The sequence below is a fragment of the Dichotomopilus funicola genome, assembly GCF_033296635.1.
Source record: "Dichotomopilus funicola strain CBS 141.50 unplaced genomic scaffold C8A04scaffold_13, whole genome shotgun sequence".
In the NCBI taxonomy this organism is placed as follows: domain Eukaryota; kingdom Fungi; phylum Ascomycota; class Sordariomycetes; order Sordariales; family Chaetomiaceae; genus Dichotomopilus; species Dichotomopilus funicola.
The window spans coordinates 252,573-278,253 of NW_026944034.1; the positions used below are offsets into that span (position 1 = coordinate 252,573).

Here is a 25,681-nt window from a genome sequence, read left to right on the forward strand (position 1 = left end):
ATCTCTTGGCCCGACCCTGGCTGACCCCACCAAGGCTGTTCAACCGCCAGCCGCAAACAAGGCTGGCTGGAAATTTAGCGATCAACAAACCAAACTCGAAGCTCAAGCAACAAGCAACAGGCAACATCACACCACCATACCGACCCCCAACACCCCAATCGCTAAACAAACAACACCCGTATCAACACCACACTAATACCAACCTACCAAAGATGGCACCCGACGGACCTCTCGTCCTCCCAGGCGAGACAATCGATCCGTCCCTGGTCCCTTCCCACCCCAAGAACCCTCTCCGACTCGGCCCCGGGCTCCGACACATTCCCCCAACTGACATCGTGCCCACCGTCGCGGGTCAGCTCATCACCAACCCTGTCAAAAACTCCATGTGGATAGAATACAACTCCAATCGCGTACGCCCTTTCCCCCCTCTCCCCCTTAACCCCCAAACACTCCCAGCTAACCCTTCCATAAACAACAGTACATCCCCTCCCCCAACGACCTCATCCTCGCCCAAATCCTCCGCTCCACAACCGACGCCTACCTCTGCCTCATAACCCCCTATTCGGCCCCCGCCACCCTCCCCCATCTCGCCTTCGAAGGCGCCACAAAAAAGACCCGCCCCCAGCTCGCCCCCGGCCAGCTCGTCTACGCGCGGATTACCCCGGCCTCGGCGAATAGACATATGGATCCGGAATTGGAGTGTGTGAGTGCTACGACGGGGAAGGCGGATGGGTTGGGGCCGATTGGGGTTGTTGGTACTACTAGTGGGAGTGGGAGTGGGAGCACAGGGCCAGGGTGCGTGTTTGATATTAGTTTGGGTTTCGCGCGGCGGCTGTTGATGGCGCGGAGTCGGGAGGATGGTGGGGTGGGGGTGTTGGAGATGTTGGGTGGGGAGGAAGGTGGTGGACTGGCGTTTGAGACGGCGGTGGGGAGGAATGGGAGGGTGTGGGTGGGGAGTGAGAGTGCGAGGACGGTGGTGTTGGTGGGTAGGGCGCTGCAGGAGACGGATCGGGCGGGGTTGGGGATGGAAGGGCAACGGAGGTTGGTGAAGAAGTTGGTGAGGGAGATGAAGTGATGGGATGGGAGTCTTGGCTGGTTATAGTTACTGTGGTAGTTAGCGAAGAGGTAGTTTTCTCTTCTCTAACTAGATGTTGTGGATATAAGACCCGCGATACCCAATGAGATAATTCACTGCACCCAGTGTTCTGGTTGATGGTTCTTTTTGTTTATCACGAGCCCAGACGAAACTGAACGGTAAAAACTTCGCAATGAGCATTGACACAAATGTTAGATTGCTGCAGAAGATATCATCTTCCAAATCGTATACAAATCACACCCAAGGACGCTGAACACAAGCCGCAAGGGCAATGCATGTTACCTAACCGCAGCCGAGATCCAAAAATATTCCGCACAAAAAGAGGAATGGATATATGACGGCTCGCAAACTCCTAGTCCCGTGTGTCCCAACTGTGATACCCGGAAGAGAACCATGAAAGCAAACGCCCGGTTCTGCTCCCTTTCAATCCTTTTGTTACGCTCCACCGGTAAAAACCCGCACATGGAAAGGTTCCTCCTTTCCGATCCCCCCAGGTATCCCGAGTAGAAATCAATAAACCCAGTATCAAAAACAAAAACTGTTCCCAACTCCGCCATTGCCGGTGTCCTGTGTGCCTCGGCACCTATTACAATACAAGCCCACGGTGTTTGATCAACCACCCGACAGCGTAATTGAATGAATGAAGATGTGCCGGTGTGGTGGCTCCCGTAAGGTTATTCAACTTCGGCGGCCCGCTTCTCCCAAAGGGGTATCATGTCGTCGTCAAGCGCTCCTCCCGCCTCATGACAGATCCTCAGACAGATCCATGGGAATTGGGCGGTTCTCTTCCTCCTCCTGCTTGTCGATCCGAGGCTCCATGTTGTGTTTTGTCTTCATGTGCCTTTTCCGGTTGTCTTTTCTCGGGAAGGACCTGGTGCCTTGCCTGGAAAATTCGCACCCGGGATGCTGGCAATAGAATCTGATAGTTTTGTAGTGCTTGTCATTTTCGTGCCGCTTCAAGTGGGTGACAGTTCCGAACCCCATCTCACAGCCTGGGAATTCGCATTTGAATTCCGAGTCGTGGTATCGTCGGTGATGCCTGGTACTGATTGTTAGTTTTGTTAGACTAAGCGAGATGGTTCCACCTACTTGAACTGATGCTTTGTGGTGAATTTTCGGTGCTTGAGGTTTTCGTATTTTGGGCCCTTTTTGTTGTCTTTTGCTATGCACCGTTCATCCTCGCAATAAAAGAAGCCGTCGGGGCTAGGGCGAATTTGGGAGCGATCTGGGGCCGATGGGGTTGGCGATGGCGCTGATACTTGGCCTGGCGATGGCGAGGGCGAAGATATTTCCGGCGGTGATGGACCGGGTGCAATGCCGAAAGACGGCATCAAATGGTGGTTTTGTGTGGCTGGAGGTTGAGGCTGAAGGTCAGCTGCGGGAGACGGAGAGGCCGTAAAGGGGGTGAGTCTCGTCTCGGGAGAGTTAAAAGCCGTGTGTCCAGTGGATGCTGGCGGTGTCGAATAGTCCGATATTTCAGCGCCGGGAGAGTTATATTGCTTCCCGGCTCCTCCCTGGAATTGTGCCTGATAACCCTGCAACTCGAAGTCCGAGGGCGCCAGAGGTGGCGACCGATATACTGACTGATAAGAGGGTACCTGTGGGAACGGAAGCTGCCCCTTCAGGCCATTATCAGACACCCGGTAGGGGATGGCTCCCTGAGGCTGCTGTACCAGCATTGGTACGTTTGGTGTAGGTTCTATCGTTGGGTGTGGCTGCGACTCTAGCTCGAGCTTCACCTGCGGCTCCGGCTCCAGCGCTAGCTCCGGCTCCAACTCTAACGCTAGCCCCAACTCTGGTTGGGACTGCGGTAGTGGCTGCGGATCTCGGATCAGGCGCATCTGATGCTGCAGCATCCACGCGTTCTCGGTCGAGTTGGTTGGGTTCATCATCTCCATGGGGTTGCCGCTGGGACCAGCAGAGGTGTACTGAAGATGAGGCGGGCTGGGGAGATCCGACACAATGATGGGGACTGGCAAACTGTCGGTCCGGGGCAGAGGACCAAAGATTGTCTGGTTATGTAGCGGTAGAGGGTTCTGTTGCCTGCCAAATTTCCCCGGAGAGACTGTGCTGCCGCTGTCGGCCGAGATGGCGTCTTGGTTTTCTAAGGCCGGTCTCGCGACTGCAGGCAGGGGGGCCCCCCCACCCGTCACAGAAACTTCGTAGGGGACAAAATCGGCGCCGGCTGGCGCAGAGGTCGGGACGCTCGGATCGGGTGCTGGTTGTGGGTAGCTGTCGGCCAGTTCGAGACCCAGGTTGGGATCGTGGTAATAGTCCCAGGCGAGGCCTGGAGTGTCGACGTCGATCTCGAGGCTCGCCCCGAGTTGCTCGGGTTCGGACTGCGCGAGGTAGTCGCTGTGGGTGAGGACCGACGGAGAGCGGGCTACATCAGTAGCAGTCGCGGTAGATCGTTTGCTATCACGGCGTTGGTGTGAAGACTGGCGTCGGTTGATGAAGCTACGGAGCGATTCCTTGAGATGAGGGAAGTGGCTATGGTGCTCAGAACCGGGAGAATGGTGATCCAAGGACTCGGGCTCCTCGGTGATGCCGGCGGTGGTGATGTTGGTCAGTTCACGACTGGGTCGACCACCCGATTCTCCGAGGCTGACTCCACGAGTGCTCTCGCGGCTGACCGTGCTCCTAGATTGGTCGTGTGGCGGGCTAGATGAGGACCCGGTGGGCGATTGCGAGATAGTAGGAGGGACGGTAGCGGGGAAAGATGGGTCGGCCGGGGAGGTAGTTAAGGAAACAGGAGATGGTAAACCTTGGTCGGCAGTGGTGATACCCTGAGGCAGCTTGGTGGACTGAGGATGGCTGCCGTGGTGGGTAGAGTCTGCCGGGTGTCGGCCATCGTCGAGAGCGGCCGTCTCGGGGCCGGATCCCGAGGATCTTTTGTAGGAGTTGTCGTCGAGGTCATGGGGGTCGGTGTGGAAGGGGACAGGGCGGCCTCCCGGGCCTTGCCCCATTTCGGCCAGGCCAGCATCGTCATTGTGGGCGTGTCGCCGACGTCTGGCGCGGACGACGAAAGGGAAGACGCAAAAGGAGATGAGGAGGGCGCCAACGATCGAACCGACCACAGCCCCGGCGAGCGCACCGTGGGACAGTGGAGTAGACCTCGGAGCAAGCATCGAGCCGGTGGGTGGCCTCATGCTCAGAAGCCGCTGCAGCACACTGCAGCAGCGCGTGCATGAAATCCGGACAAGCTCGCGGAACAGCCGATGCAAGATGAGGAAATCAAGTTTCCTTGAGGTTTGGGGAAAACGCGAGAGTTTGCAATTGCGATTCGGGTTTGGGGATTGCTGGGGGCGGCGACCAGGGGCGTGCCCTCAGCCACGCAGCAGACCAAGGTGGGATGAACCAGGGCGTGCTCTGTGGTGTACTAACTATGCCCGTACTGTGCGTCGTCGGTGTGGGCGTGGTGGGTGCGGGTGAGGCTGTGTTGTGCTGCCACGCGAATGCTGGGAACTCCACAGCTGGAGCTGGCCGTTGCACAACGCAGCGCTGGCCGAGCGATTGATCCTCTGTGCTGCGCTTCCAGTTCAACGGTGGAGAGACCCCTGAAAACGGTCCAAGTTCGAAGAGATGCAGGCTGCTCAACCTGGGACTTGACGTCAGTCACTGCTGCCTCTCCTTATGCTAGGCAATCCGGTGAGAAGCGTAGGTGATTGATAGGTCCATGGCGATGGGTGACGGGCGTGTCGCGTGGTGAGATGAAAGTTGGGTTGACAAAAGGTTGAGACGGGAAGCGAGAGAGAGACTGGGACAGAGGATGGATACGAATATGATGAATGAAGCCTGGAGGCCTGCGAAGCGGGTTTTACTCGGCTCACTTTCAGGGCCCGGGCTCCATGCAGCAGGGTAGGTGCTTGCCGTAAGCAGCGCCCGTAGGTATCCCAGCATGGCATCATGGAACATTCATCGCACTCACGGGAATGAGAATATCTACTAAACCAACACGGCTCGCAAGGGTCTTGAGAAGAATTCAAGGAGACAAAATGAGTGACAAAACGCACCTTCCATTGTGTGGATACATAGTAACCTGGAAGTAACTAACTTTTCTGGGACAAGAAGCATCGACAGACTCTCGGTGTGGCTGTGAACCCGCGAGCGACCGGGATGGAAGGAGCAAGCCGACGGAGGGCCCGGACGGGAGGGTCCAGACTGGTTGCCCCTCAGCCTCTCGATCTCTCTCTCGTCCCTTCCCCGCTGCTGGGTCTTCCCGCTTGAACCGGGTTTGGGGAGCTCGGCCCCACATCCATGACGGCTTTTAACTTCAACCAATTTATCATCAAGCACCAAGTGTGGCTGACAACAAGGTCGCGGCAGCCTCAATATCAGAACCTTAGTTCGACACCACCCCACGATTCCGCAGCGGCTTCGGAAGATGGAGCCTGTTGATGACGGCTCAACGCCTTTTTCCAGTTCCCAACTACTTAGGTACTCGGCTTGTTACCAAACCGGCCGAGACGCCAAACCATCTGATTATTGTGCAACGTCGTTGTTCACACCGCCGCCTAGCTCTGTTTCAAGCACAGTGTAACTGACCTGCTTTTCCATACATGAATCTCATTCCGATGTCTCTTAAAATTCACACGCTCATGCTGGTCCCGTCTAAACGCTGCTGGAGAAGCGCGAAGGTCCCAAGAGCGGTTGTGGTCGCGGCCAAATGGCCAAATGGCCAAAGACCCAAAAGAATCGCCGCTCGGCGAACATAGTCCAATGAGACAGTTCTTCGAAGGTGTTCGTCCTTAACCGCGACCCCAATCGCGCGCCTAGAGCTTATATTCTTGAGATCGCAACTTATCCGCCCGACAAGTTTCATCTATTTCGAGTTTCTATCGGCCCTGCCCGACTCCTCCCGGCCCAAATGGGAAGTTGCCCGGGGAGATATAATGTATCCATGGATGCTCACAAGACTTACTCGATTGTTGTGCCGCCTGGCCACCTTCTAATACTGCAACAAGCGCCACTTGAACCAAGACTGAGTCACGGGAACTTCACCATGTTTGAGAACGAGGCATCGAGGACCAGTTGAAGCCGCCACGGCACTCTGGGACGGAAGGTTCTAATACGGCAACTAATACCCAACGGAAGCTCTTGTCTTCAGCGTCCTGCTGGCAACGTTCAAACACGTACCGTGGGAGTCATCGATATTCCGGGCTGGCCCTTGTTCGCCTCAGACACAAGTTGTGTTTGTTCAACACATACGTGCGCCCTGGGAGAGCACAGCCAGACCGGCATGGCTAAGGCGCACCCCCCCTCCACTCTCATGTTGGTGATGGCAACAATGGTTTCGCCCCAGGACCGGGAACTGCCCAAGGACAGTGAAGGTATCTTGCTTTGGTTGGCCAACTGGGCTTCCCTCGATTTGCCTGAGCCGGAAGCAAGGCGGAGAGGGGTTGTCAAGCGGTTAACCAGCGTTTGGCTTCTTCTCAGCTTGACTCTTCGTTATCCAGTGGTTTCCTTCGCCCCGTTCTGGGCCAGCCGTGTCTAGCGACCAGGCCCGGCCACGCCCCAGGGCTGGATGGTACGAAACGCAAGGGGTGTGCGTGTGGGAAAGTAGGCAACAAGTGAGCCGGGTGCCAGGATCTGGGCTCGGCCGAGATTTCCAGGTGGAGGAGGTGTGTCATTTCTGCCCAGTGATTCATGCCCTCGTTGGCAAATCTGTTCCAATGGTCAGGCAAGGCATTCCCAATGTTGAGGCGAACTGGTGATGACACTGAGGGTGTCAAGGATGGCGAGACGAAACCTCGTTGCCGCCTAGATGATCTTCAAGAAAGCCTTGAGTGATCCCAGCGAGTGATACCTACGCTCTTGTTTGCTAGACTGGCCCTTGAAAGGTTGAACACTGGGGGCCATTGAGGTTCGGTCATCGTGGTGGGCGCTAAAGGCGGACAAGTGCAGCCCGGTATATCAGGAACCGAACCCGGGCAGAAACCCTCCGGCCTGGGTGCCTGGATGCTTGACTGGTAAAAAGGACTCTTAAGAGTTGCACGCAGAGACATCGAGCCAAGGTTCTTGGTGATGTGTAATCAGAGACCACTTGTGTATATGCGAGATTAGTCCAAATGGATGGTAACCAACATGTTGCAAAAATCCTGTGCATGCTTTGTTTGGCGGGGTTGCTGATGTGCACAGAGAGTAAGTAACAGTAAGTAACCACATTACACTCGAAACGCAAAAAGCTTACAGCCAAGCCCTATCCCCATCCAGAGGGATAGACGTTGGCAGTTACGAAAAACCGGTGTTTTTCTTCGCTGGTCCCGGGAATCGAACCCGGGACCATTTCGATTTACGACGGAATTGGCGGGACCAACGCCCCTCCCAATACCGCTGAGCCAAACCGGTGTTTGGATTTTAATTGGGAGGAGATGGTGACAGAAGCTGCGAAAGGGGGACTTATATCCTCGGGACGGAGGGAAGGTGCGGTGGGTTTTGTGGGTTCTCGATACAGGTACAAAGTATCAACGACATCAACTTGCCATGATGAAGAGCACCCTGTTTGAAACACTAATCAGTCCAGGTATAAAGATATAAAGAGGACATATTTTGCAGTTCATTACCTACATCGCTACAATAAGTCAACTCAACCAGCAAGCCAGCGGCACTGCTTAATTTTGAGAGCGTCATCCTTCTTCTCTGTGGTCCAAGATGACCAATGAATAAGTCGACACATAAACAATCGCCTAGACTCAATGGCGTCTTTTGTACCACACGAACCTGCGGAGACAGAACCAATTGAGCTGTCAGAAAGTGAATGACGCATTTAAGCCCACTAATTGGTTGATGTCTGATTCCCGCTTAGATCGCACTGATCGTATATGGACAGTACATACAAGTGGGAGGAGGGGAGCTCGGGAGCTCGGAAGCTGTGGAAAGCCTCCATTGAGCACGGTCAAGGGGGGGTAAAGCGACCCACCAATCATTCGTCTTGTCAAGCGATGATGACGATTTCGTTGCAGAATCGAGGGGCCGCGCGTCCCCAGCGGTTGTCCATATTTGAGAACAAATTCCCCTTGGTTTAGCTCTATTGTTGGGTTAGATGTGTTGTCAGTGCGAGGCTTTCCCAACACCTCGTTACTGTATCATTTTATATTCCCGTGCCGATTGGTCTGTCTTATGTGACGGCCCTTCGCATTAACGACCACTTATACGTACTAGTTATTGGGTAGTCCCACATTGTCTAAGCCAATTTTGGCTGTAAACACACAATGAGACGGTCTATTTTGCTCTTCGCGGCCACTGCTGCTGCCCTCGTCACCCCGAACGAGCCCGGTAAGCAGCAAGTCGCTCTATCCGAGAACCACCAACACGAAAAGGCCACCAACGACCACCATAATGTGATCCAGGCCTGGTGGGATGCTCTTCCGGACGGTGGCAAACTGCTCTCCCCTCTCGAAGACCGTATCAGCAAGAGCGAGGAGCATGGCAACACCTTTGACCGCTTCATGTCCCGGGTGAACTCTCTTGTGGACGAGGCGGATTTCTTCCCTCCGCGGCCACCTCATCATCCTCACCCACCGGGCGGGGGACACGGCCATCACGGCCATCACGGCGACCCGGAGAAAACACTCTACGAGCTGATCAAGGAGAGCAAGCACACGACCAAGTTCGCCAAGCTGATCGAGGAACACGACGAGATCAAGCAGCTGCTCCAAGACACCGAGCATAACTACACCGTGTTTGTCCCGACGGACCGTGCCTTTAAGCATCTGCCGCATCACGGCAAGCACGGAAAACACGGTGATGACGGCGATGACGATGACAAGCACCACCACCACAAACCCAGCAAAGAATTCATCACCGCCCTCCTCAAGTACCACATCGTCCCGGGTCTCTTCTCCTCCCACCGCATCCACGCCACCGGCACCATCCCCACCACACTTCACATCACCTCCCTCGAACCCTCTTCACTCTCTCCCTCATCTTCCCAACGCATCCGCGCCTTCACCACCCCCCTAATCCACTTCACCCGCCTCAACTTCTTCACCCGCCTGGGCCCCACCGACTTCCTCGCCTCCAACGGCCTCCTCCACGCCATCGACACCCTTTTAATCCCCCCGCCCTCCCAAACCGACATCATCCGCCTCCTCCCAAGCCAATTCAGCACGCTTGGTCTAGCGCTCGAGTCGACGGGCCTGGGTGAGGAGTTAGCGAGCCTGCCGCGATCGGGGGGAGGGACTTTCTTTGCGCCGACCAATGCGGCGTGGAATAAGTTGGGGCCGAGGGCGAATGCGTTTTTGTTTTCGGAGCGGGGGAGGGGGTATTTGAAGGCGTTGGTGAAGTATCATGTTGTGGTTAATGAGACGTTGTATTCGGATGCGTTTTATCGCGGGGATGGGGGGAAGCATGGTGAGGGTGAGGATGAGAATGAAGGCGGCAGTGATAAGGTTAGTCTCGGGGGTGGCCGTCGTGGTGGTCGTCATCATGGTGGTGGCCAGGATAGGTACCGCCATGTGGACCTCCCGAGTCTGTTGGACGGCAAGCCGATTAGTGTTGATGTCAAGCGGTGGAAGGGGTTTGTGTCGATTGTGGCGAACGGGTTTTCCAAGGTGCAGGTGCGGGATGCGGTCGCAGATGATGGTGTCTTGCAGGTGGTTGGCAATGTGCTGATTCCGCCGCATGGTCATGATCATGGTGGCCATGAAGGTAGTGAAGATGCAGAGGTGAGCGTGGAGGAGTTGAAGAGCCGGTTGGGCCCGTACTTGGAAGAGGAGGATGAGGAGAAGACGGACGGTCGCCAGGAGGAGCTTGGAGATTTGTAAGATTGGAGACTGGCTTTGGAAGTGGTGCAGATGGATATTCACTCTACTCTTCACTTAGTCATGTCTTTTTTACATTGTCAACCTTAGGACGCGGAGCTCGTTAGGGGATGGTAGTATAGGTGCCAAGTTCCCGTACACATTGGCATGGGTGTCTTGCACTCTTCAGGACTTTATGTCTTTCCTTCTAGCTAGGGGCCAAATCCCACAGGTGTAGTATATCAATACACAGCAAAAGCTCCAGCCAGCTTTCTCCTTTCCCACTCGTAACCCGTCTCTCCGCTTCATCCTGTATATCCGTCTTCTTGTCACCAAACCACATCCCCAATCCTCCCCAGCCCATCCACATCCACCACCCCCCACCTCTGCTCTCTACTCCTCCTCCTTCTACCCTCCCATCCCCAATCCCCATCTTCGCCACCACCACCTGCCTGACCCTGACCCTTTCCCCCTTCATACACCCCCACCTCATCCAGCAATACCTCAACCACCCACACGTACAACACGCCCCCGGGCCTTATCCCTAGATTGAATACATCTGTACCCGCTGCTGCTGCTGCAGCTGCAACGATAGCCTCCCTGTCCTTCCTTGTACGGGGCACGCGTGTGCAGAGTAGGTGCACGTCTAGAAGCTGGGTGAAAATTAGGCCGAAGGAGGGTTTGTTGCGGGATACTGCTGCTGGTGGTGGTGCTGGTGCTTCTGTTATTGTTACTGGTGTTGGTCCTGTTATTGGCCCTACTGTTGTTGTTGACGTCGTCGCTGCTGCTGACGAATCATCATTATCATCTATAAAACCACGACGGTGGGAGGGTAGAGGGTTGAAGATGGAACGGAGTGTTGGATCGGGATGTTTTGTTGGTCTCTCACGGCCGTCTGTTCGCGGGATGGGACCGGGTTCGTCAAGGTTGTTGTTATTGTTGTTGTTATGAGCCGCAGAAGGGAATGAGGAAGATGTGGTGGTATTTAGAAGCATGATGAGGGGCCCGCCGGGAGCCGGGGAGTGTGAAAGAGTTCGCAAGTGGGAGCCCAGGAGGACGGCCGTGTTGTGAGCGGTGTCTTTGTCGCGGCCGGTGAAGAGCGTGCTGAGGAGGCTTGAGGTGTGGGTGATGAGGACCAGGTCGGGGAGGGTAGATTGGGGTGCTGGCTGAGGCTGTGGCTGTTGTTGTGGTAATAGTGTGTTCGTAGTCGACCCTACGTTTTGAACCCCAGAGCCTTCACCCCCCTTCCTCCCCGTCTCCGTCGTCGAGGGACCACCCTGGGCCGCACCATCATGAACCACAGTAACAGCCTGTCCCAGCTCATCAACAACCTCCGAAAGCCCCTCGACATCAAACACCCGAGAAATAGATATCCTCACAAAACACGCCTGGACTTTCCCCTTCAATCCCTCCACTCCGCCATCCAGCCCCGATAGCTGACCAACCAGCGCCTGTTTCAGCCTCGGCACCAGTTCCGTCATGGACAACATCGTGACAACCCTGACGTTCGCCGTCGGCTCCGTAGCCACCAGTCGCGCCAAAAACTGAAAACCAACCAGCATACTCATTTCCTCCTCCTCCGCGCTCACCCCCACTACCGACCCGCGTTCGAGCCCGCCTAGGAGAACATACTCATCCAACTCGGGACATCCGGTCATCACATTTCCCTTATCTGCAAGCGCTTCCTTCCGGGCAATCTCGTGGTCGAGAAGCAGTGATGCGGGGAGTGGCTCCATCCAGGCGGGCAAATCAGTGTGCATTTTCCGATAACTCCATCCCTGGAATTCCGTTAGAAAGCAATACGTTGGGTCTTGCGGCCGATTTGTTGTTGGGTTTGCTGTCGTTGAAGTCCGAATGTGATTGATCAAAAGTTGGGACGAATGACCGGCTTGATGCAAGACGGGTCGTTCCTGCTAACTCTTGAGACGGCCACACGGCCAAAGCGGGCTCGCATAATTTCCATCACAACTCCGGATCATGCTGAGCCTCTCAAGCACCACACATTTTGATATCTCACGTTTTCTTGTCCATTCTTAGGGATTTAGACATGACTGAGCCTTAAACAGGGCCACCAAATGTTTCTTCTTCTTCTATTCATTGATGAAATTAGTGCCATTTTTTACGGGAATGAATATGAAACTAAAAGACGCTTGGAATAATCACCAAATGGCCAAACCAACACTCGAAGAAAACATACAATAACCCACATCGTAGCTTGCACTATATTTAGGTCTTTCGTCCGAGCGGAGTAGTCCCCATCACCTCGTCGTCGGAATCTCGAGTCTTCTGCGCAACCGTCTCCGGATGGCTCCAAGCAAGTGGTATGTGACAGCAAAGCATACTCCACCGAAACCGACGCCGATGGCAAGTGAATACATCACCTGCAGCGTGTCCATCGCAGCCAGGTGTTCGATACGATAGTTATTTGGCGCGCAACAAGCTTAGAGTGGAGTATCACCGATTTTACTTGTTCAATGAACAAGAAGCAGAACCTTTGCTTGCTGAGGCTCACGAGGTTACGTTGGGCTACGGACGAGCCCGGAGGATACTAGTTGTGCCCGGAGGTTGTTTACACTACTCTCTACAGACACACACCGCCCATTGAGCTCGATGCCCGTTCTGTCTCACTCAACTCATGATTGCGAGCCTGATGAACGTTAACCGCGCCTATAAGGCTCTCCCTTAATGCCACAAAAATACGCCGCGGCAGCTCCTCCTGCCGACGCCAACCAATATCCAACACCAAAAATAGCGTTCACTAAACAACTCACACACTCTCCCTATATACTACACTATGTACACTACTAGCTGTCAGACGATGTGGGGGGAGGGGGGGATCGTGAACGCGCGAGTGCTTCAGAAGCTGGTCGGAAGACATCGCAGTTTACACACCTTGCGGCTCCGCGATGGGGACAATGAGCTGGCAATTCCTCAGTTTGGGCAGAATCGACACCGCAACGAACCATCACCCCCCTCGGTCAACAAAACAAAACAATGCCAGCGCCGAAGCTGGAGCGCCGATGATGGAAAATGGCACGTGAACATGCGGCTCCGTAGGACGATCGGCTCGGCCGATGGTCCCGGCCTTGCCCGTCAGCGTCGTGTCAACGCAAGCAATGGGATGTCAGTTGCCATGACAACGGCCAATAGCAGGTGCCGAGGGTCAGTGCAGCGCCGAAAACACCTCGGCAGCAATGGGGCAGGATGGAGCTGTTTCCTCTCCCCCAGGCGAGTTACAGCACTCGGAGCTTGGAGGCTAAGGGAAGAAGGCCGAGAACCTTGCGCAAGCAGGCTGGAACAGGGCAACGGCCGGGATTTCCTGGAAGGGTCGTCTTGACCGCCGCTTGGTGGTCCCATTTGCTGATGGTGTCGAAACGCGTCGCCCGCCCGTCACAGAGGTCTGGAACCCCCCAGCAATGTGCAAACGCCGAAGATGGTGGTAGGCGGCTGGGCTTACTTCTCTCATCAATTCAACCACCCGCTGCCGCATCTGGGTTTGCTCCGGGCAATCCAATTGCAAGCGCCCACGCAGGATGAAGCAGCCACGCCGACGCCGAGGAAGGAGAAAGAGGCTGGGAGCAGCGTCGACGGGAAAAAAAAGGCCAATTGATGGGGACAAGCTGCTGGTGATCGGCCAATGCGCGTTCCCTCGCCCGCAGATTCTGGTGTTGCAACAGGGGTTTGACCGGCCACCCCCAGCCACCTATCAGACGATGTGTGTGGCATTCTGCATGCTTCAACGATGCAATGAGATCGGAGCTCGAGCTCTCAGTGGCCTCGCCAGCCTTGGATTGTCGCCAGCCTCCGCATATTTGCGTTACGAAGATTGCCAGGAGCTGGGCAGTCGTCAATCGATTTACTATGTAGGGGGATGCTCATGCGTGATGGCGACTCCAAAGTCGGTCTGCTACAAATCGGCCGGGAGTTGTGCAATCCGATTCTCAAAAGGACCGCGGCAGCGCGTGCTAGGGCGATCTCGCCTCACTCCCGCAATCAAGGAGGTTGGACAGCCGAACTGACCACCGGCAACCCCCTGTCGGAATGGGGGTTGGGGTCCAGGCGCCATGCTGGGATGGACGAGGTTTTCAGCTCGCAACAGGACAGCTGCAAGCTCGGCAAAGTGGCGGGACGCGACGAGACGGGCTGGGGGAGGTTGGGGAACAGTTCCCCAAAAACCCCCGCGGCAAGTTCAGGGAAAACGACAAGGAAAGAGCCAAAGGGCGGTTGGGTGGTGGGTCTCTGAGGGAGTCGCTAAACCCTTTTCGGGCGGAATAAACAGAAAAAAAGGACCCACTTCATGTAAACACGATGCTCTGGGAGAGCTCCTGCCGCAGAGGGAGGCCGGGAACTTGGCTTGCAACTGCCAATTGACCGCGGCCGGAGCGAGCACACAGCGTTTCAAATGATCCCATTGGGCTTTCGTCACATTGGCTGTTCCCCCCGCCAACCAGCCTCACAAAGCATCGGATCGGGCAACCCCCCAGCGGGAATGCGTATTTGAAGCCGCCTCGCTCGAGCAGCCTGGCCTCGATCTTTTTCTCCTCCTTTCAACACCTTGCACCTCCTGTCCACTCACAGACATCCACAAGTCTCAACCCCAACCTTTCTTTCCCTTGTAGGAATTCGATTGAAAAAGAAGACGGGTCCATCCACAGACCGCCTTCTCTCATTTTCACTCGACTTCTTTCCAGGAAAAGAAGCAAGAGTCATTCTTCTTATCCACCTTTCGATATCGGAAGGTTGAGGAGAAGACTGCCTCTCTGCGCATCAAGCCGCCAACCTGGACTTTGAAGCCCGTGTCCCGGTCCCTTTCAGCGTCTTCCCGTCATCGTACAGGGAGTCCGAGACCGCCACCCAAACCCACATCCACGAAGAGGTTGAGATCAAGCTCCCCCAGCTCGCCGGACGGGAAGGTCAACACTCTTCACCCCCAGCCCAAGCACATCTTCCTCCCGCCGAAGAGGGTCGCTTCCGCGAAGAAGAGGTCCGCATCACTCGTGAAGAGGAAACACACCGCCGTCCCGGCATCCGCGAAGAGTTTGTTGTCCGCGAAGAATACCGTCGGTGAGTTCAGCCCGCTTTCTTGTCTTGGCCCCGTTGGCTTTGTTTTTGTTTTGTTTTGATCGAGACCGATCACAAGCGGGTCTCTTTTTCCTTCACACTGGTTTCTCCGCCCAGTTCGTGTTTCTCCATTGGGGAGGGTCCATCACACACCCAACCCCCCTGCTTAGGGTCACGCCAAGGCGGGCTGAAAGCTAGGGTTCCCAAGGTTGACCGAGCGACGCGAAAATCGTGGTGGAGAAGGGAAGACCCCGTCCAGCCGGTCTCAAAACAAACCTGTTTCCCCTTTCCTCGCGTCCCTTTCTCTTATTTATAAACAACAACCAAGACTGACCAATCCCTCTTCTTCCATCCAGCCCTCAGTCAACCTACACCGAGTCTCGTTACGAGTCCGATAACCGTCGTCGCCCTCAAGAGTCTCACTCCGTCATCGACGTTGCCGAGAGCGAGTACCGCTCCCGTGTCCAGCCCAACTACTACAAGGAAGCCAGCACTGTCGGCAGCACCGTCGACAGCTCCTACTCCGGCCACCACCACAAGGCCAGTACCATCGTCGACGACTACACCGTTGACACCCCTTCTCCTCCTCGCTTGACCTACCACAAGCACGTCGACGTCGTCGAAGAGACCGTTGATACCCCACGTCACACCCCGAAACCCAAGAAATCTTCCAAGATGGGCTACTACGACAGCGAAGGTAAGCTGCTAACCCGACCCCCATAGCGTCGGCTCGGGAAGCCCCGAGCCACCGTCACACAAGTGTGCTCACGCCACAGTTCAGGCCACTACCACTCCATTCGCCATGGACTCCACAAGTTAGCTGACCGCATTACTCACCACCGTGAAGACGTTGACGTCTATGAGGCTCGTGAGTCCCGTGGATCCCGCGTTGGTTCGTCCGAGGGCCCCGCGCAAAGCGCCAACACGGTCACCATCCCGAGCCACCATGTCCGCCTTGGTGATATCCTGATCCTCCAGGGCCGTCCCTGCCAGATCATCCGCATCTCGACCTCGGCTGCCACTGGCCAGCACCGTTACCTTGGTGTGGACCTCTTCACCAAGCAGCTCCACGAGGAGTCGTCGTTTGTCTCCAACCCGGCGCCCAGCGTTGTGGTCCAGACCATGCTCGGCCCCGTGTTCAAGCAGTACCGTGTTCTCGACCTGCATGATGGCACCATCACCGCCATGACCGAGACTGGCGATGTCAAGCAGAACCTGCCCGTCATTGACCAGAGCAACCTCTGGGAGAAGCTCAACAAGGCCTTCCAGTCTGGCCGCGGCAGCGTCCGCGTCCAGGTTGTCAGCGACAACGGCCGCGAGCTGGTTGTTGACATGAAGGTCGTCCACGGCTCGCGCCTCTAAGCGCGTGTCGCCGACCCTCAGTCGCTGCGCCTTTCCATGTATTAGAAACGGTTTTTTGGTACATTTCATTTTGGCAATGGCGTGCTCGTCATGTTTGGATGGGATATTGTTGGAAACCGGGGTCAGCGAGTAGCTAGCGCCCGGCGTTGGATATATGGTTGTCATGTCGGTAGTTTCACGTGTATATGATGACTGTAATGGATGGATGTTTGGTTATCGCTATCACTATGTGCCATTATCTCAATTCCTCTAAGTGACCTCATGTGCTTGATTTCTGCCAGCTGTCTGCATTCCTGTTCCCGTTCTTCATACACGTGGGTCCGTTGGGGAACTGCACGCCATCTTCGGTGTCACTCCATTAGATGACCCGACCGCGACCCCTCCTTTATCTCTCCTAAGAGCACCTTCCCTCCCTGGACAACAACATCCCCGCTTGCCTGCACCCCGATCATTAGTTATTATCAGCCCCGAGCTCCCTTGCATCTTCAAGTTGTTCACCCAACTAACTCCCTTTAATCTTGTTCAACACGCCTTCACACCTCCCCTCATACGACTAGAGTCCAGGACAGTATCAAAGATGAGCGCTACTCAGTCTCGACCGTCCGCCGACAGTACCGGTGAACAGGAGCAGGCTACCTCTGAGCGACTCCGCCCTCTCCATCTTGAACAGCAGCAGGACGATTCTGACGAGGACTATGTCTACATCGGTGACCTCAAAACTAAACCGGCCTTCCACGGTACACCCTTACGGGCAATTATGGGAACGCGCCGGCCCGAGGTCGTTCCCGTCGCTGAGACGGCCAAATGGCAGGATGAAGTGCTGAGGAGCCCCAAAAATAGGTGAGAAACGTTTCGCTCCAAGTGAGGGGGGACATAGTTATCACCGCCAGCGTGGTGTACTCCAACACCTTCCCTTACCACACTTAATTACTAACCATAAATCTTCCCTTCCTTAGGCTCGCCATCTCCGCACTTAACAATGCGAACCCCAAGGATGTACTCGCGTCTCCGGCCACCAAGGTCACCGAGCAGCATGTGTTCAACGTTAAGATTCCGTTCGAGGGCGGGCCCATTACCAACCAGCACCAGAGCGGACGCTGCTGGCTGTTTGCGAGCACCAACATCTTCCGGATTGCGCTGATGCAAAAGTACGGGCTTGAGTCGTTTGAGCTGTCGCAGGCGTACCTCTTCTTTTGGGACAAGCTGGAGAAGAGCAACTGGTTTCTGGAGCAGATCATCTCCACGGCCGATATGGATCTGGAGTCGAGGTTATTGCAGACTTTGGTGCAGGAACCGCTCAGCGACGGAGGCCAGGTACGGATAATTACGGTCCCCCTTTTTCGTGCCCCCTAATTTTCAACTCACTTACTTACTGTTCAAGTGGGACATGGTCTACAACCTCGTCACCAAGTACGGTCTCGTCCCCCAGTCTCTCTACCCCGACGCCTTCTCCGCCCGCTCCAGCAGCACCCTCAACCACATCATCTTCACCAAACTCCGCGAAGACGCCCTCATCCTGCGCAACCTCCTCCGCTCCCCTCCCAACTATAACCCCATGGCCGCCCGGACCTTCTTCGACTTCAAAAAAACCCGCATGCTCCAAGAAATCCACACCATCCTCACTCTCGCCCTGGGCCCCCCGCCCGCCGCGGCCACCCCCTTCAACTGGACCTTCACCGACAAAGCCGGCCGCGCGCGCACCGTCCGCACCACCCCGCTCGACTTCGCTGCCGATATCTACTCGCCGCAGTTCCGCATCACTACCTCGGGTACCGTGGCCGAGATGATTTCCCTCGTGCACGACCCGCGACACGCGCCACTGACGCTGCTGCGGGTGGATAGGCTGGGGAATGTGGTGGGTGGCCGCGGGGTGACGTATGTGAATGTTGAGGAGATGGGGACGATTAAGGAGGCGTGTGTGAAGATGTTGAGGAGGGGGTTGCCGGTGTTTTTTGGGTGTGATGTGGGACAGTTTAGTGATAGGGTGGCCGGGGTGATGGATTTGGATGTGGTGGATTATCAGGTTGGGTTTAATGTCTCGCTGAGGGGGATGGATAAGGCTGGGCGGTTGCGGACGGGGGAGTCGCTTATGACGCATGCGATGGTGTTGACGGGGGTGCATGTGGTGGATGGTGATGATGATAATGGGGCAGGGGGCAAGAGGGAGAAAACGGTGCGGTGGAGGGTGCAGAACTCGTGGGGTGAGGGTGCTGGTGAGAAAGGGTGGTTTGTTATGAGCGATGCGTGGATGGATGAGTTTGTCTATCAGGCGGTTGTTGATCCGTCTGTGGTTAGCGAGGCGATCAGGAAGGTGTTGACCCAGGAGCCGGTGCTGCTACCGCGGTGGGATCCGATGGGAAGTTTGGCTTGAGTTGGGGGACATGCATACCTAGGGTAAGTCTCGTATTGTATGTCAGGTAGGTGGGCTTTGGCTTTTTTTATTTGTGTTTCCATGTTTGGTCATGCTACATGTAATTTGATATATTTTCCCGAGTACTTAACGACCTTCCAAAATGAACTTTATGTGTCGAGTTTTACATTTGTTTGTACTTGCTATGTTGTATCCTTCGCAAAATAAAAGGTGAGCGAAATTAATATATCAACTCTTCGTATAGTGTTAACTAGTTCGTAAAGAAAGCGGGGAAAGACATTGATGATTATTACTACTTCAACGTAACGCCTTCAGACATGTATAAAATAGAATATCAACCTGAGTCTCATGTAGACAGTATCAAAACTCGGGTCTTGTCGGACACAAAACAACCCGAGCGTATCGGGAAAATCAGGGTCCAGGAAAAGGGAAATGGTGTTTAATACTCGCCCATTCCAAAGTGTTGTTTGTGGAGTCCCCGATGAGACCTTACCCGCTTTCCGCTGCGATGTCCGTCTCTAGACTACTAGTGTTGATGGAAAATGCGACCTGGAGCGGCAAGTGGAATAGTGTAAAAGGTACCATCGCGCCAACCGGTGTGGATGTCGGGTAGGGTTCTGGCCCCTCATCCGGCTTGGATATTTATCGTTGACATACACAGTAGCATCAATGAAAGAACCTTGACTTCAGAATCCGCCCAGAGTAACTTTCTCATATGCGGTGATTGACTAGGTCTTTCCAGTCCCGCCCTCGGTCAAGCCATATCTTGTCTACTCTAACAAGCACAAGGTCTTGATTGGGCGAACTAGGACATTAATAGGCGGCTGAGTGGGGTGGTTATCAAGATCATGATAGAGCAGTTTGTGTGGCGTTTCACGTGTTGTCGACACGGGAGCGAGAAGGGAGCATTCGACCCAAACCAATCGCCTTCGACACGGCTCTTGCCTTTGGTCACCTCTAAACTGAGACATGCTTTTGAGCGACTGGCCCGCTTCGTACTCTTGTGGGAGGAGACGCTGGGTTCAAAAAGTCCGTCCAAACGAGTGGTTTGGTTCCCACGTGTGAAGAATGTGCGAACTCTGTGACCCCAACGCAAACGACGCCCAATCGGACGGGAGAGCTCACCACCATTTGGGATGCGACGGGGACAGCTGAAAGAGAAGGAAGGCAGACCAACCAAGGCAGTCAGCGGCGGGCGGCAAGACTTCCATGCTGCTGCGGATGTGGGTTGGGTATTTGGCCGTCGCTGCCCAATCCTGAGAAACGCCGGACAACTGCGGCCTGTGGCACTCCTTGGCCGACCGAGGGGTTGTGTCCATCTCTTTCTGTTGAAAGGGGGGCCCGATCAGGAAAGCTTCTAAGCCAGAATGTTATTGAGGGTGCTCGACGCCAAGAAACGGGTCATTAGGCCATCTCTTCCGCCAGCCGGTCGTCCTGAGTATTGCCGGGGTCGCGTGGTGCCCGGTTGTTGCCAGGATTGCATCAGGGCAAGGGAGAAATCCGAAAGCCGAGCAAGTCCGTAGACATGAGGGGATGACTGTCTGTTTTCGCAAGTCGAGTCGGCGTCTTTGCCGCTGGTGAGTAGGAGAGCCGGACCGGTCCAGGTTTCCAACATATCTTGAGACAAATGACGGCTCTCGACTTCTCACCAAGAACGATTTGGGTTAGATCAAGGTGAAGTCAATGCGCAAGAGAAGCAGTTGAGAGTCCACGGGGTGGTGGACCGACTCTGCCGATGTCACCGATCCGGGTTCCATCCAACCCATTCCATGGACCCCTGTCAGACCCCGAATGCACACCCTTCCTTCGCCCCTCCGCCCGGCTTATATGTGCAAAACGGACGATCGCCCGGCAAGGGAAAGCGACAGAGAAATAGATTAATAAAAGGGCGCTAGAATTGATAGACTAGGCGCGAAAAAATGGCGTGGCCAAACCCCACAAGAAATAAACCACATGAGAACGGGAAAAAGAGGCGGCGAGTGCCTCAAGCGTTCAACTAGAAACTTCGGACAGTTTGCTGATAAACCAACACCAAAATACATAGTAAGCTCATCCCTACCGAGAAGCGCTGAGCCAGGGCTCCCTTGTCCAACAGCTCGTGGCTCGAGCTCACTTGGACGTCATTCCTTCCAGTACCTTGGCGGCAGGTTTGTGTCGGCGGTTCGGTGGTTTACAGGTCGGGGCGGCCATTTTTTGCGGGCAGGGTATCCTGTCGCCAACGGCAGCTCGCATGCTTTTGTGACGCTCAGGGTGACGAGTGAAAAGAGAGAAACAATATAAGCGCCAACAAGACACTCCAGGCGCGCTTCGAATGAGCCAACAGTCCATGAAAGGGCCATCATGGACGAGTAAGCAAGCGGAAGCCATGCTCACATAGCCTTGTGGTGGGGGAAACTCGCTGCGCAAAACCCTGACAGGCAAGTCGCCGTGATGGTGGGGTTGTCCGTCAGCCTGGGCGTGCCCACCCACTCTCCCTCATCTGGTGAATTCTTGGAAAGCCAGGGAAAGTCCTCCCGTGGCCCTTGGGCCATCCGAAAAGACAACGTCAGGCAGACACATCCCCGCATTTATCTCTCTGTTCCCTGGTGGGAAAGAACAACGGACGAACTCCTCTCTTCTCTCTCCCGCGGCCTTCCTTCCCAACTGGTTCGACTTTTCGCCCGATAAGATAGATCTCAATATTTTTTACCCCTCCAATAATTATCCACCCCGCAACAAGGCCATTGATCATTTGTATTTCTGCCCTCGCCATTGTTCTCGAAATTCGCCTGGTCCAATCGCTTCAAATCCGGCCCGCCGTGGTAGGCCCCTTGAGCCCTTGGTTTCCAACATCGCAGGCCCCAGCAGATTGGGGTGTGTGTGTGTGCGTTGCATGCGGCAAAGCGAAGCTTCCACCCGGCTTGCCCCGCCATCCGTCATCGTTTAACCCCACCTGGCCAGTCGCACGCACGCTCTCTGCGGTCTAAAAAAACGAACACCCCCCCTCCCTCGTCTCATCCCACCCTCCCTCTGCTGCGCCTCCGACAGGCAAGACGACTTCACACGCATCCCACCTAACCATACCCTTTTCCTTCTCCAAAAAAAACCTCTTCACGTGGGGCAGTCACCGCTCTTTTCTTCCACCAAGCAACCTTCCGTCATTGACCGCACGTAGTAGCGGCAGCAGCAGCGTCGAGTCAAAGTTGCTAGGCCCCCCATCGCATCGTCGTCTCGAGCGCCTCCAGCTCGGAATCACGCACCTGCAACACACTCGCCTGCGCGGTTTCCTCCCTCTCGGGTCGGTGCGATCCCGCCGCGGAGATGGCCGACCCTACCCGCTATCACTACATGGACTCGGCGACGGGGAGGCGCTCGCCTCCCCTGTACAACCCCGCCCGCTCTTCCATGCCCGTCACCGGGGGAGGATATGGCTCACTCTACAGCGGGGACCTCCACGTCATGTCGGCCTCTCACCACGAAGGGGTACCTCCCTCGTCCGACGTCTACCGCACCAGCGCCGTCCCCGTCACTTCCAACACCTACGCTGTGAGAAAAGAACCACTACCAAGGAGCACCAGTCTAAACGACGGCCACCGAGTTCACCGACCCCACGATCAGGGCGCCAAGCGGCCCGTCATTGTGACCACCAAACACCATCAAACTACTTCGAGGTCGGGGAGCCCATCGCGGGACACATATCGATCGAGTGACGAAGGGGGGCCATACTACACTGAGCCGGCCTCGTCCATCCCCCGGAGCCGGGCGGTGGCGAGCCATACTCCCGCCAGTGCCACCATGGATGAAGAAGAATACCGCCGTCTGAAGGATAGGACGCATCTTGACAGGTTGGGAACCCAGGCTAGTCGTGGAACGGATGCCCACCGCCCGCGACCGGCATCGTTGTACGCGGGGCCGAGCCACCGCTCCACCAACTCTCACGATTTCGATGACCAGGGGTACGAGTATTCGAAACCGAGCGACTTGGCAAGATATGATCTCGACCACGATCAGCGAAACAAAACCACCCGCCGTGAGACCCTTGACCGGTACTATCGCCCAACCGTGAGCATCAGCGAGGACCTGACTCGGCCCTTTGACCCATCCGAGAAACGAGGACGCGGCCCGCCGCCCGCTACGAGGGGCCTCGAGAAGATAGGTTGGGGCCAGACCGCTGGCGGCATCTACGACGGTGCTGGTTCCCATATGCCTCTCCTACCAACCGCGCCCCCTGCGCCCGACGTCCGCCGCCCTAAGCTTCTCGAAGCCCCAGGCAGTCCCAGAGAGGAGCACCGCACTGGACCGCGCCCACTGCCCATGATTCAAGATGTACCCAGCCGACCGAGTCACCACGAAGACCAATACTACTACGACGACCCTCGCGATCAAAACTACTTTCAGGATGATCGTGTCTCTACCCGAGGTTTTGGTATCCTTGTTGACGCCAACGACGCAGAGGAACATCGCCGTCCTGCTGGAAAGGTGTATCACGATGACCGTCGCCCCGTGGATAAGCTATACTACGATGAACGTCGCGAGCGCCGAGAGCCCCGCAAACGTTACGAGGACCGCGAAGCGAGGCGACATTCAGATGATGACTTAGAAATCGTCAAGCGCAAGCACGACGAACGAGACCACAGAAGGTACCGGGACCGTGACGAGGACGTTGAGGAAGCCCTGCAACGCCGACACGAACGCGACCGCGAGCATGAGAGGAGGGAGAGAAAGCCAGACAACGACGAACCCGCCAGCACGAGGGACAAGATACGTGACAAGGCTGTTGCTGGTGTTGGTGCGGGCCTCGCTGCCGCTGCCGTCGGGCTAAAGTCTGCCATGAAACAAAAGTCTGAGGACCAAGCCCCTTCCAAACACGCAGGGGAAGATCGTGACCGCCCGAGACGTGATGAAGGCGGGACTAGAGGAGAAGCCAGAGGGGAAGCCAGAGGGAAATCAACCCGAGAGGACCTACTCGGTGACGAGGAGTTCGAGATCGTTGAGCACCCAAGAGACGGCGAGAGGTCTCCACGCCCGCAGCCGAGACTCGAGAGTGAGGCACCAGACTCCCGAAAACGCGATGATTCCCCTGCCTCTCCATCCCCTCGCGATCGCTCCCCGTTGAGTGATGATGAAGGGGGGGCTCAACCTCGTCGACGACGACCCCAATTATTTGATCCCAATGACACCGCCGTACTTGCCGATATCAGGGAAAAGATTCAGAGTCTTAAAACCTTGACTAAGGATTACAAGGAGGCAAGTGACAGCGAAGATGCTCCGCCACCAACCAAGCAGGAATCGGCTGAGAATAAGCCGGCTCCCGTCGAGAAACGGGAAGACGACCCCGAAAGCCCCGCGGCAGCGGCCCCGAGCAAGGACGATGAGACACCGCCTGCCCCCCGGCCGCGGGAGGAGAAGCAAGTTCGCGTGGTTGCACCTCCCAAGGAGACCGACAAGAAGCCCATCAAGGGCATTCTCAAACAGCCGCGGGCCCAGTTTCCAGAGGAGCCAAATCCCGTCCGCGAGGGCGTTGCACCGCACAAGGACGATAAGAGCAAGAACGACGTACCACGCGGCGCACGGTGGACCAAGATCAGCCGCAAGCTAGTGAACCCAGACGCGTTGAAGATTGGCAAGGAGCGTTTTGAGGTCCGCGATGACTTTGTCGTTGTTCTGCGTGTACTCAGCAAGCAGGAGATCCAGGCCTACGCAGAAGCGACGGTGACGTTGAGAGGTAAGTTCTCGTAATGAGGCCGGCGGGTGGGGATATATGTGGCTAAGCTAACACGATTTGATATAGAGCGCCGAAAGAAAGAGATGGAGCGTGAGATGCGGGAGGAGGGTGGTGAGTATGACGAAGAGCGTGACCGTAATGGCGACGACGACGACAAGAAGAAACGTCACCGTCAACACCAACGGGAGAGAGACGACGACAGGCACTCGAAGTACAGGGAAAAAGATCGCGAGAGGGAGAAGGATAGACACCGCCGTCCTGACGATGACAACGAGACCTACGAGCGGCGCCACCACCGCTCGCACCGGGCTTGATCTGGCTTAATTCGAATGTGTTTTTGGTTGAAAATGAGCGATCCTATTGTGTACGAGATATGACGTGACGACCCGGTATTTGTCTTACTCCAAGAGTGGTTGGTACGTTTTATTGTCGATTGGGAGCAAGCGCCTAAAAAGGAGACCTGTATTGGAACATGTTCTGATGTTTTAACAACGCCATGTTGTGGTGAGGGATATATTACTTGGGGTATGGGATTTCGGAGTTGAGGTCGCTATGTGACGTCTTGTTTCATTTGGCTTGTGGCCGGTTTGGATATCGACAAGGAATCATCAAATACTTTCACAACTTGATACACGTTACGCGTCTGCTTCGTATGTGACTTGTGACTTGGAGTGTCGTGTCTCTTCTATTCACTTTCTCCATCCCCGGGGGGCTTTTACGGAGCTTCTCTTGTGATGCTGGCGTAGTGATCATGTTGGGGTTCCTTAAAATAATAATAGTAGCCGATACCATCACGCAACTATGGGACTCTAGGTTTAGTTTTGGTGGGACCACGGTTATGTTCCTCGTGAACGCTTTTATGGCAATACTTGCTCTCGTCCCCTGATATCGCAATCCGTGGTGCGGCCCCTATTTATTTTGAGGGATTTAACTTGCTTGAAACAATATATTTTCGGTTATTCATTGTAGAGGTAACAGCATTTGGGATGTAACTACTTCATACTCTCTTGATAAACAAATATTATACTTCTTCCAAAAGACCGACAAGCACCCGGAAAAGAGCGTTGGAGATAGGGAAAATAATCATCACTTTTTTTAATCATCTTAGCATTTTATGACATTTACACTACACTCGGCTGTGATTTAAGCTTTGATATGAAGCTGATGAACTTAAATCGGAGTTGTATTGTCTTACCAAGAGAGATAGTTGTTTCAACCTTCGCCCAACACATCTCGACGGAGAAGGGAATTGATATATTGCCGAGTGCAGCTTAGGTGACATGGTCTTGTTACCTAGGAACTCCTCACAGCCTACACAATACGGCCTCCAGCCCATCGTGCGTAAC

The 25,681-nt window shown here is 55.3% G+C and overlaps 7 protein-coding genes and 1 non-coding gene across 8 annotated transcripts; 5 read left to right on the forward strand and 3 right to left on the reverse strand.

Moving 5' to 3' along the window:
• Positions 1-212: 212 nt before the first annotated feature.
• Positions 213-1,075, forward strand: C8A04DRAFT_35558 (uncharacterized protein; the record flags this gene model as incomplete). Its single annotated transcript, XM_062783216.1, has 2 exons — positions 213-410; positions 479-1,075. 2 exons carry the CDS (start codon positions 213-215, stop codon positions 1,073-1,075), a joined length of 795 nt encoding a protein of 264 aa, XP_062639117.1.
• A 762-nt stretch (positions 1,076-1,837) lies between these two features.
• On the reverse strand, positions 1,838-4,245 carry C8A04DRAFT_35559 (uncharacterized protein; the record flags this gene model as incomplete). The annotated part of the gene is made up of 4 exons (XM_062783217.1): positions 1,838-2,135; positions 2,186-2,603; positions 2,735-2,763; positions 2,819-4,245. 4 exons carry the CDS (start codon positions 4,243-4,245, stop codon positions 1,838-1,840), a joined length of 2,172 nt encoding a protein of 723 aa, XP_062639118.1.
• A 3,106-nt stretch (positions 4,246-7,351) lies between these two features.
• On the reverse strand, positions 7,352-7,444 carry C8A04DRAFT_t42. The gene has a single exon. It is a non-coding gene; the product is annotated as a tRNA-Ala (tRNA).
• An 863-nt stretch (positions 7,445-8,307) lies between these two features.
• C8A04DRAFT_10422 (fasciclin domain protein) lies at positions 8,308-9,861 on the forward strand (the record flags this gene model as incomplete). The annotated part of the gene is made up of 1 exon (XM_062776575.1): positions 8,308-9,861. The coding sequence occupies one exon, from the start codon at positions 8,308-8,310 to the stop codon at positions 9,859-9,861; it is 1,554 nt and encodes a 517-aa protein (XP_062639119.1).
• Positions 9,862-10,166: 305 nt separating this feature from the next.
• On the reverse strand, positions 10,167-11,573 carry C8A04DRAFT_10379 (uncharacterized protein; the record flags this gene model as incomplete). The annotated part of the gene is made up of 2 exons (XM_062776559.1): positions 10,167-10,582; positions 10,658-11,573. 2 exons carry the CDS (start codon positions 11,571-11,573, stop codon positions 10,167-10,169), a joined length of 1,332 nt encoding a protein of 443 aa, XP_062639120.1.
• A 2,141-nt stretch (positions 11,574-13,714) lies between these two features.
• C8A04DRAFT_26497 (uncharacterized protein) lies at positions 13,715-16,260 on the forward strand (the record flags this gene model as incomplete). Its single annotated transcript, XM_062779942.1, has 4 exons — positions 13,715-14,000; positions 14,610-14,901; positions 15,255-15,595; positions 15,680-16,260. 4 exons carry the CDS (start codon positions 13,715-13,717, stop codon positions 16,258-16,260), a joined length of 1,500 nt encoding a protein of 499 aa, XP_062639121.1.
• A 577-nt stretch (positions 16,261-16,837) lies between these two features.
• C8A04DRAFT_10391 (putative bleomycin hydrolase) lies at positions 16,838-18,631 on the forward strand (the record flags this gene model as incomplete). The annotated part of the gene is made up of 3 exons (XM_062776564.1): positions 16,838-17,100; positions 17,217-17,574; positions 17,642-18,631. 3 exons carry the CDS (start codon positions 16,838-16,840, stop codon positions 18,629-18,631), a joined length of 1,611 nt encoding a protein of 536 aa, XP_062639122.1.
• Positions 18,632-21,931: 3,300 nt separating this feature from the next.
• C8A04DRAFT_10365 (uncharacterized protein) lies at positions 21,932-24,349 on the forward strand (the record flags this gene model as incomplete). The annotated part of the gene is made up of 1 exon (XM_062776554.1): positions 21,932-24,349. One exon carries the CDS (start codon positions 21,932-21,934, stop codon positions 24,347-24,349), a length of 2,418 nt encoding a protein of 805 aa, XP_062639123.1.
• Positions 24,350-25,681: the final 1,332 nt, after the last annotated feature.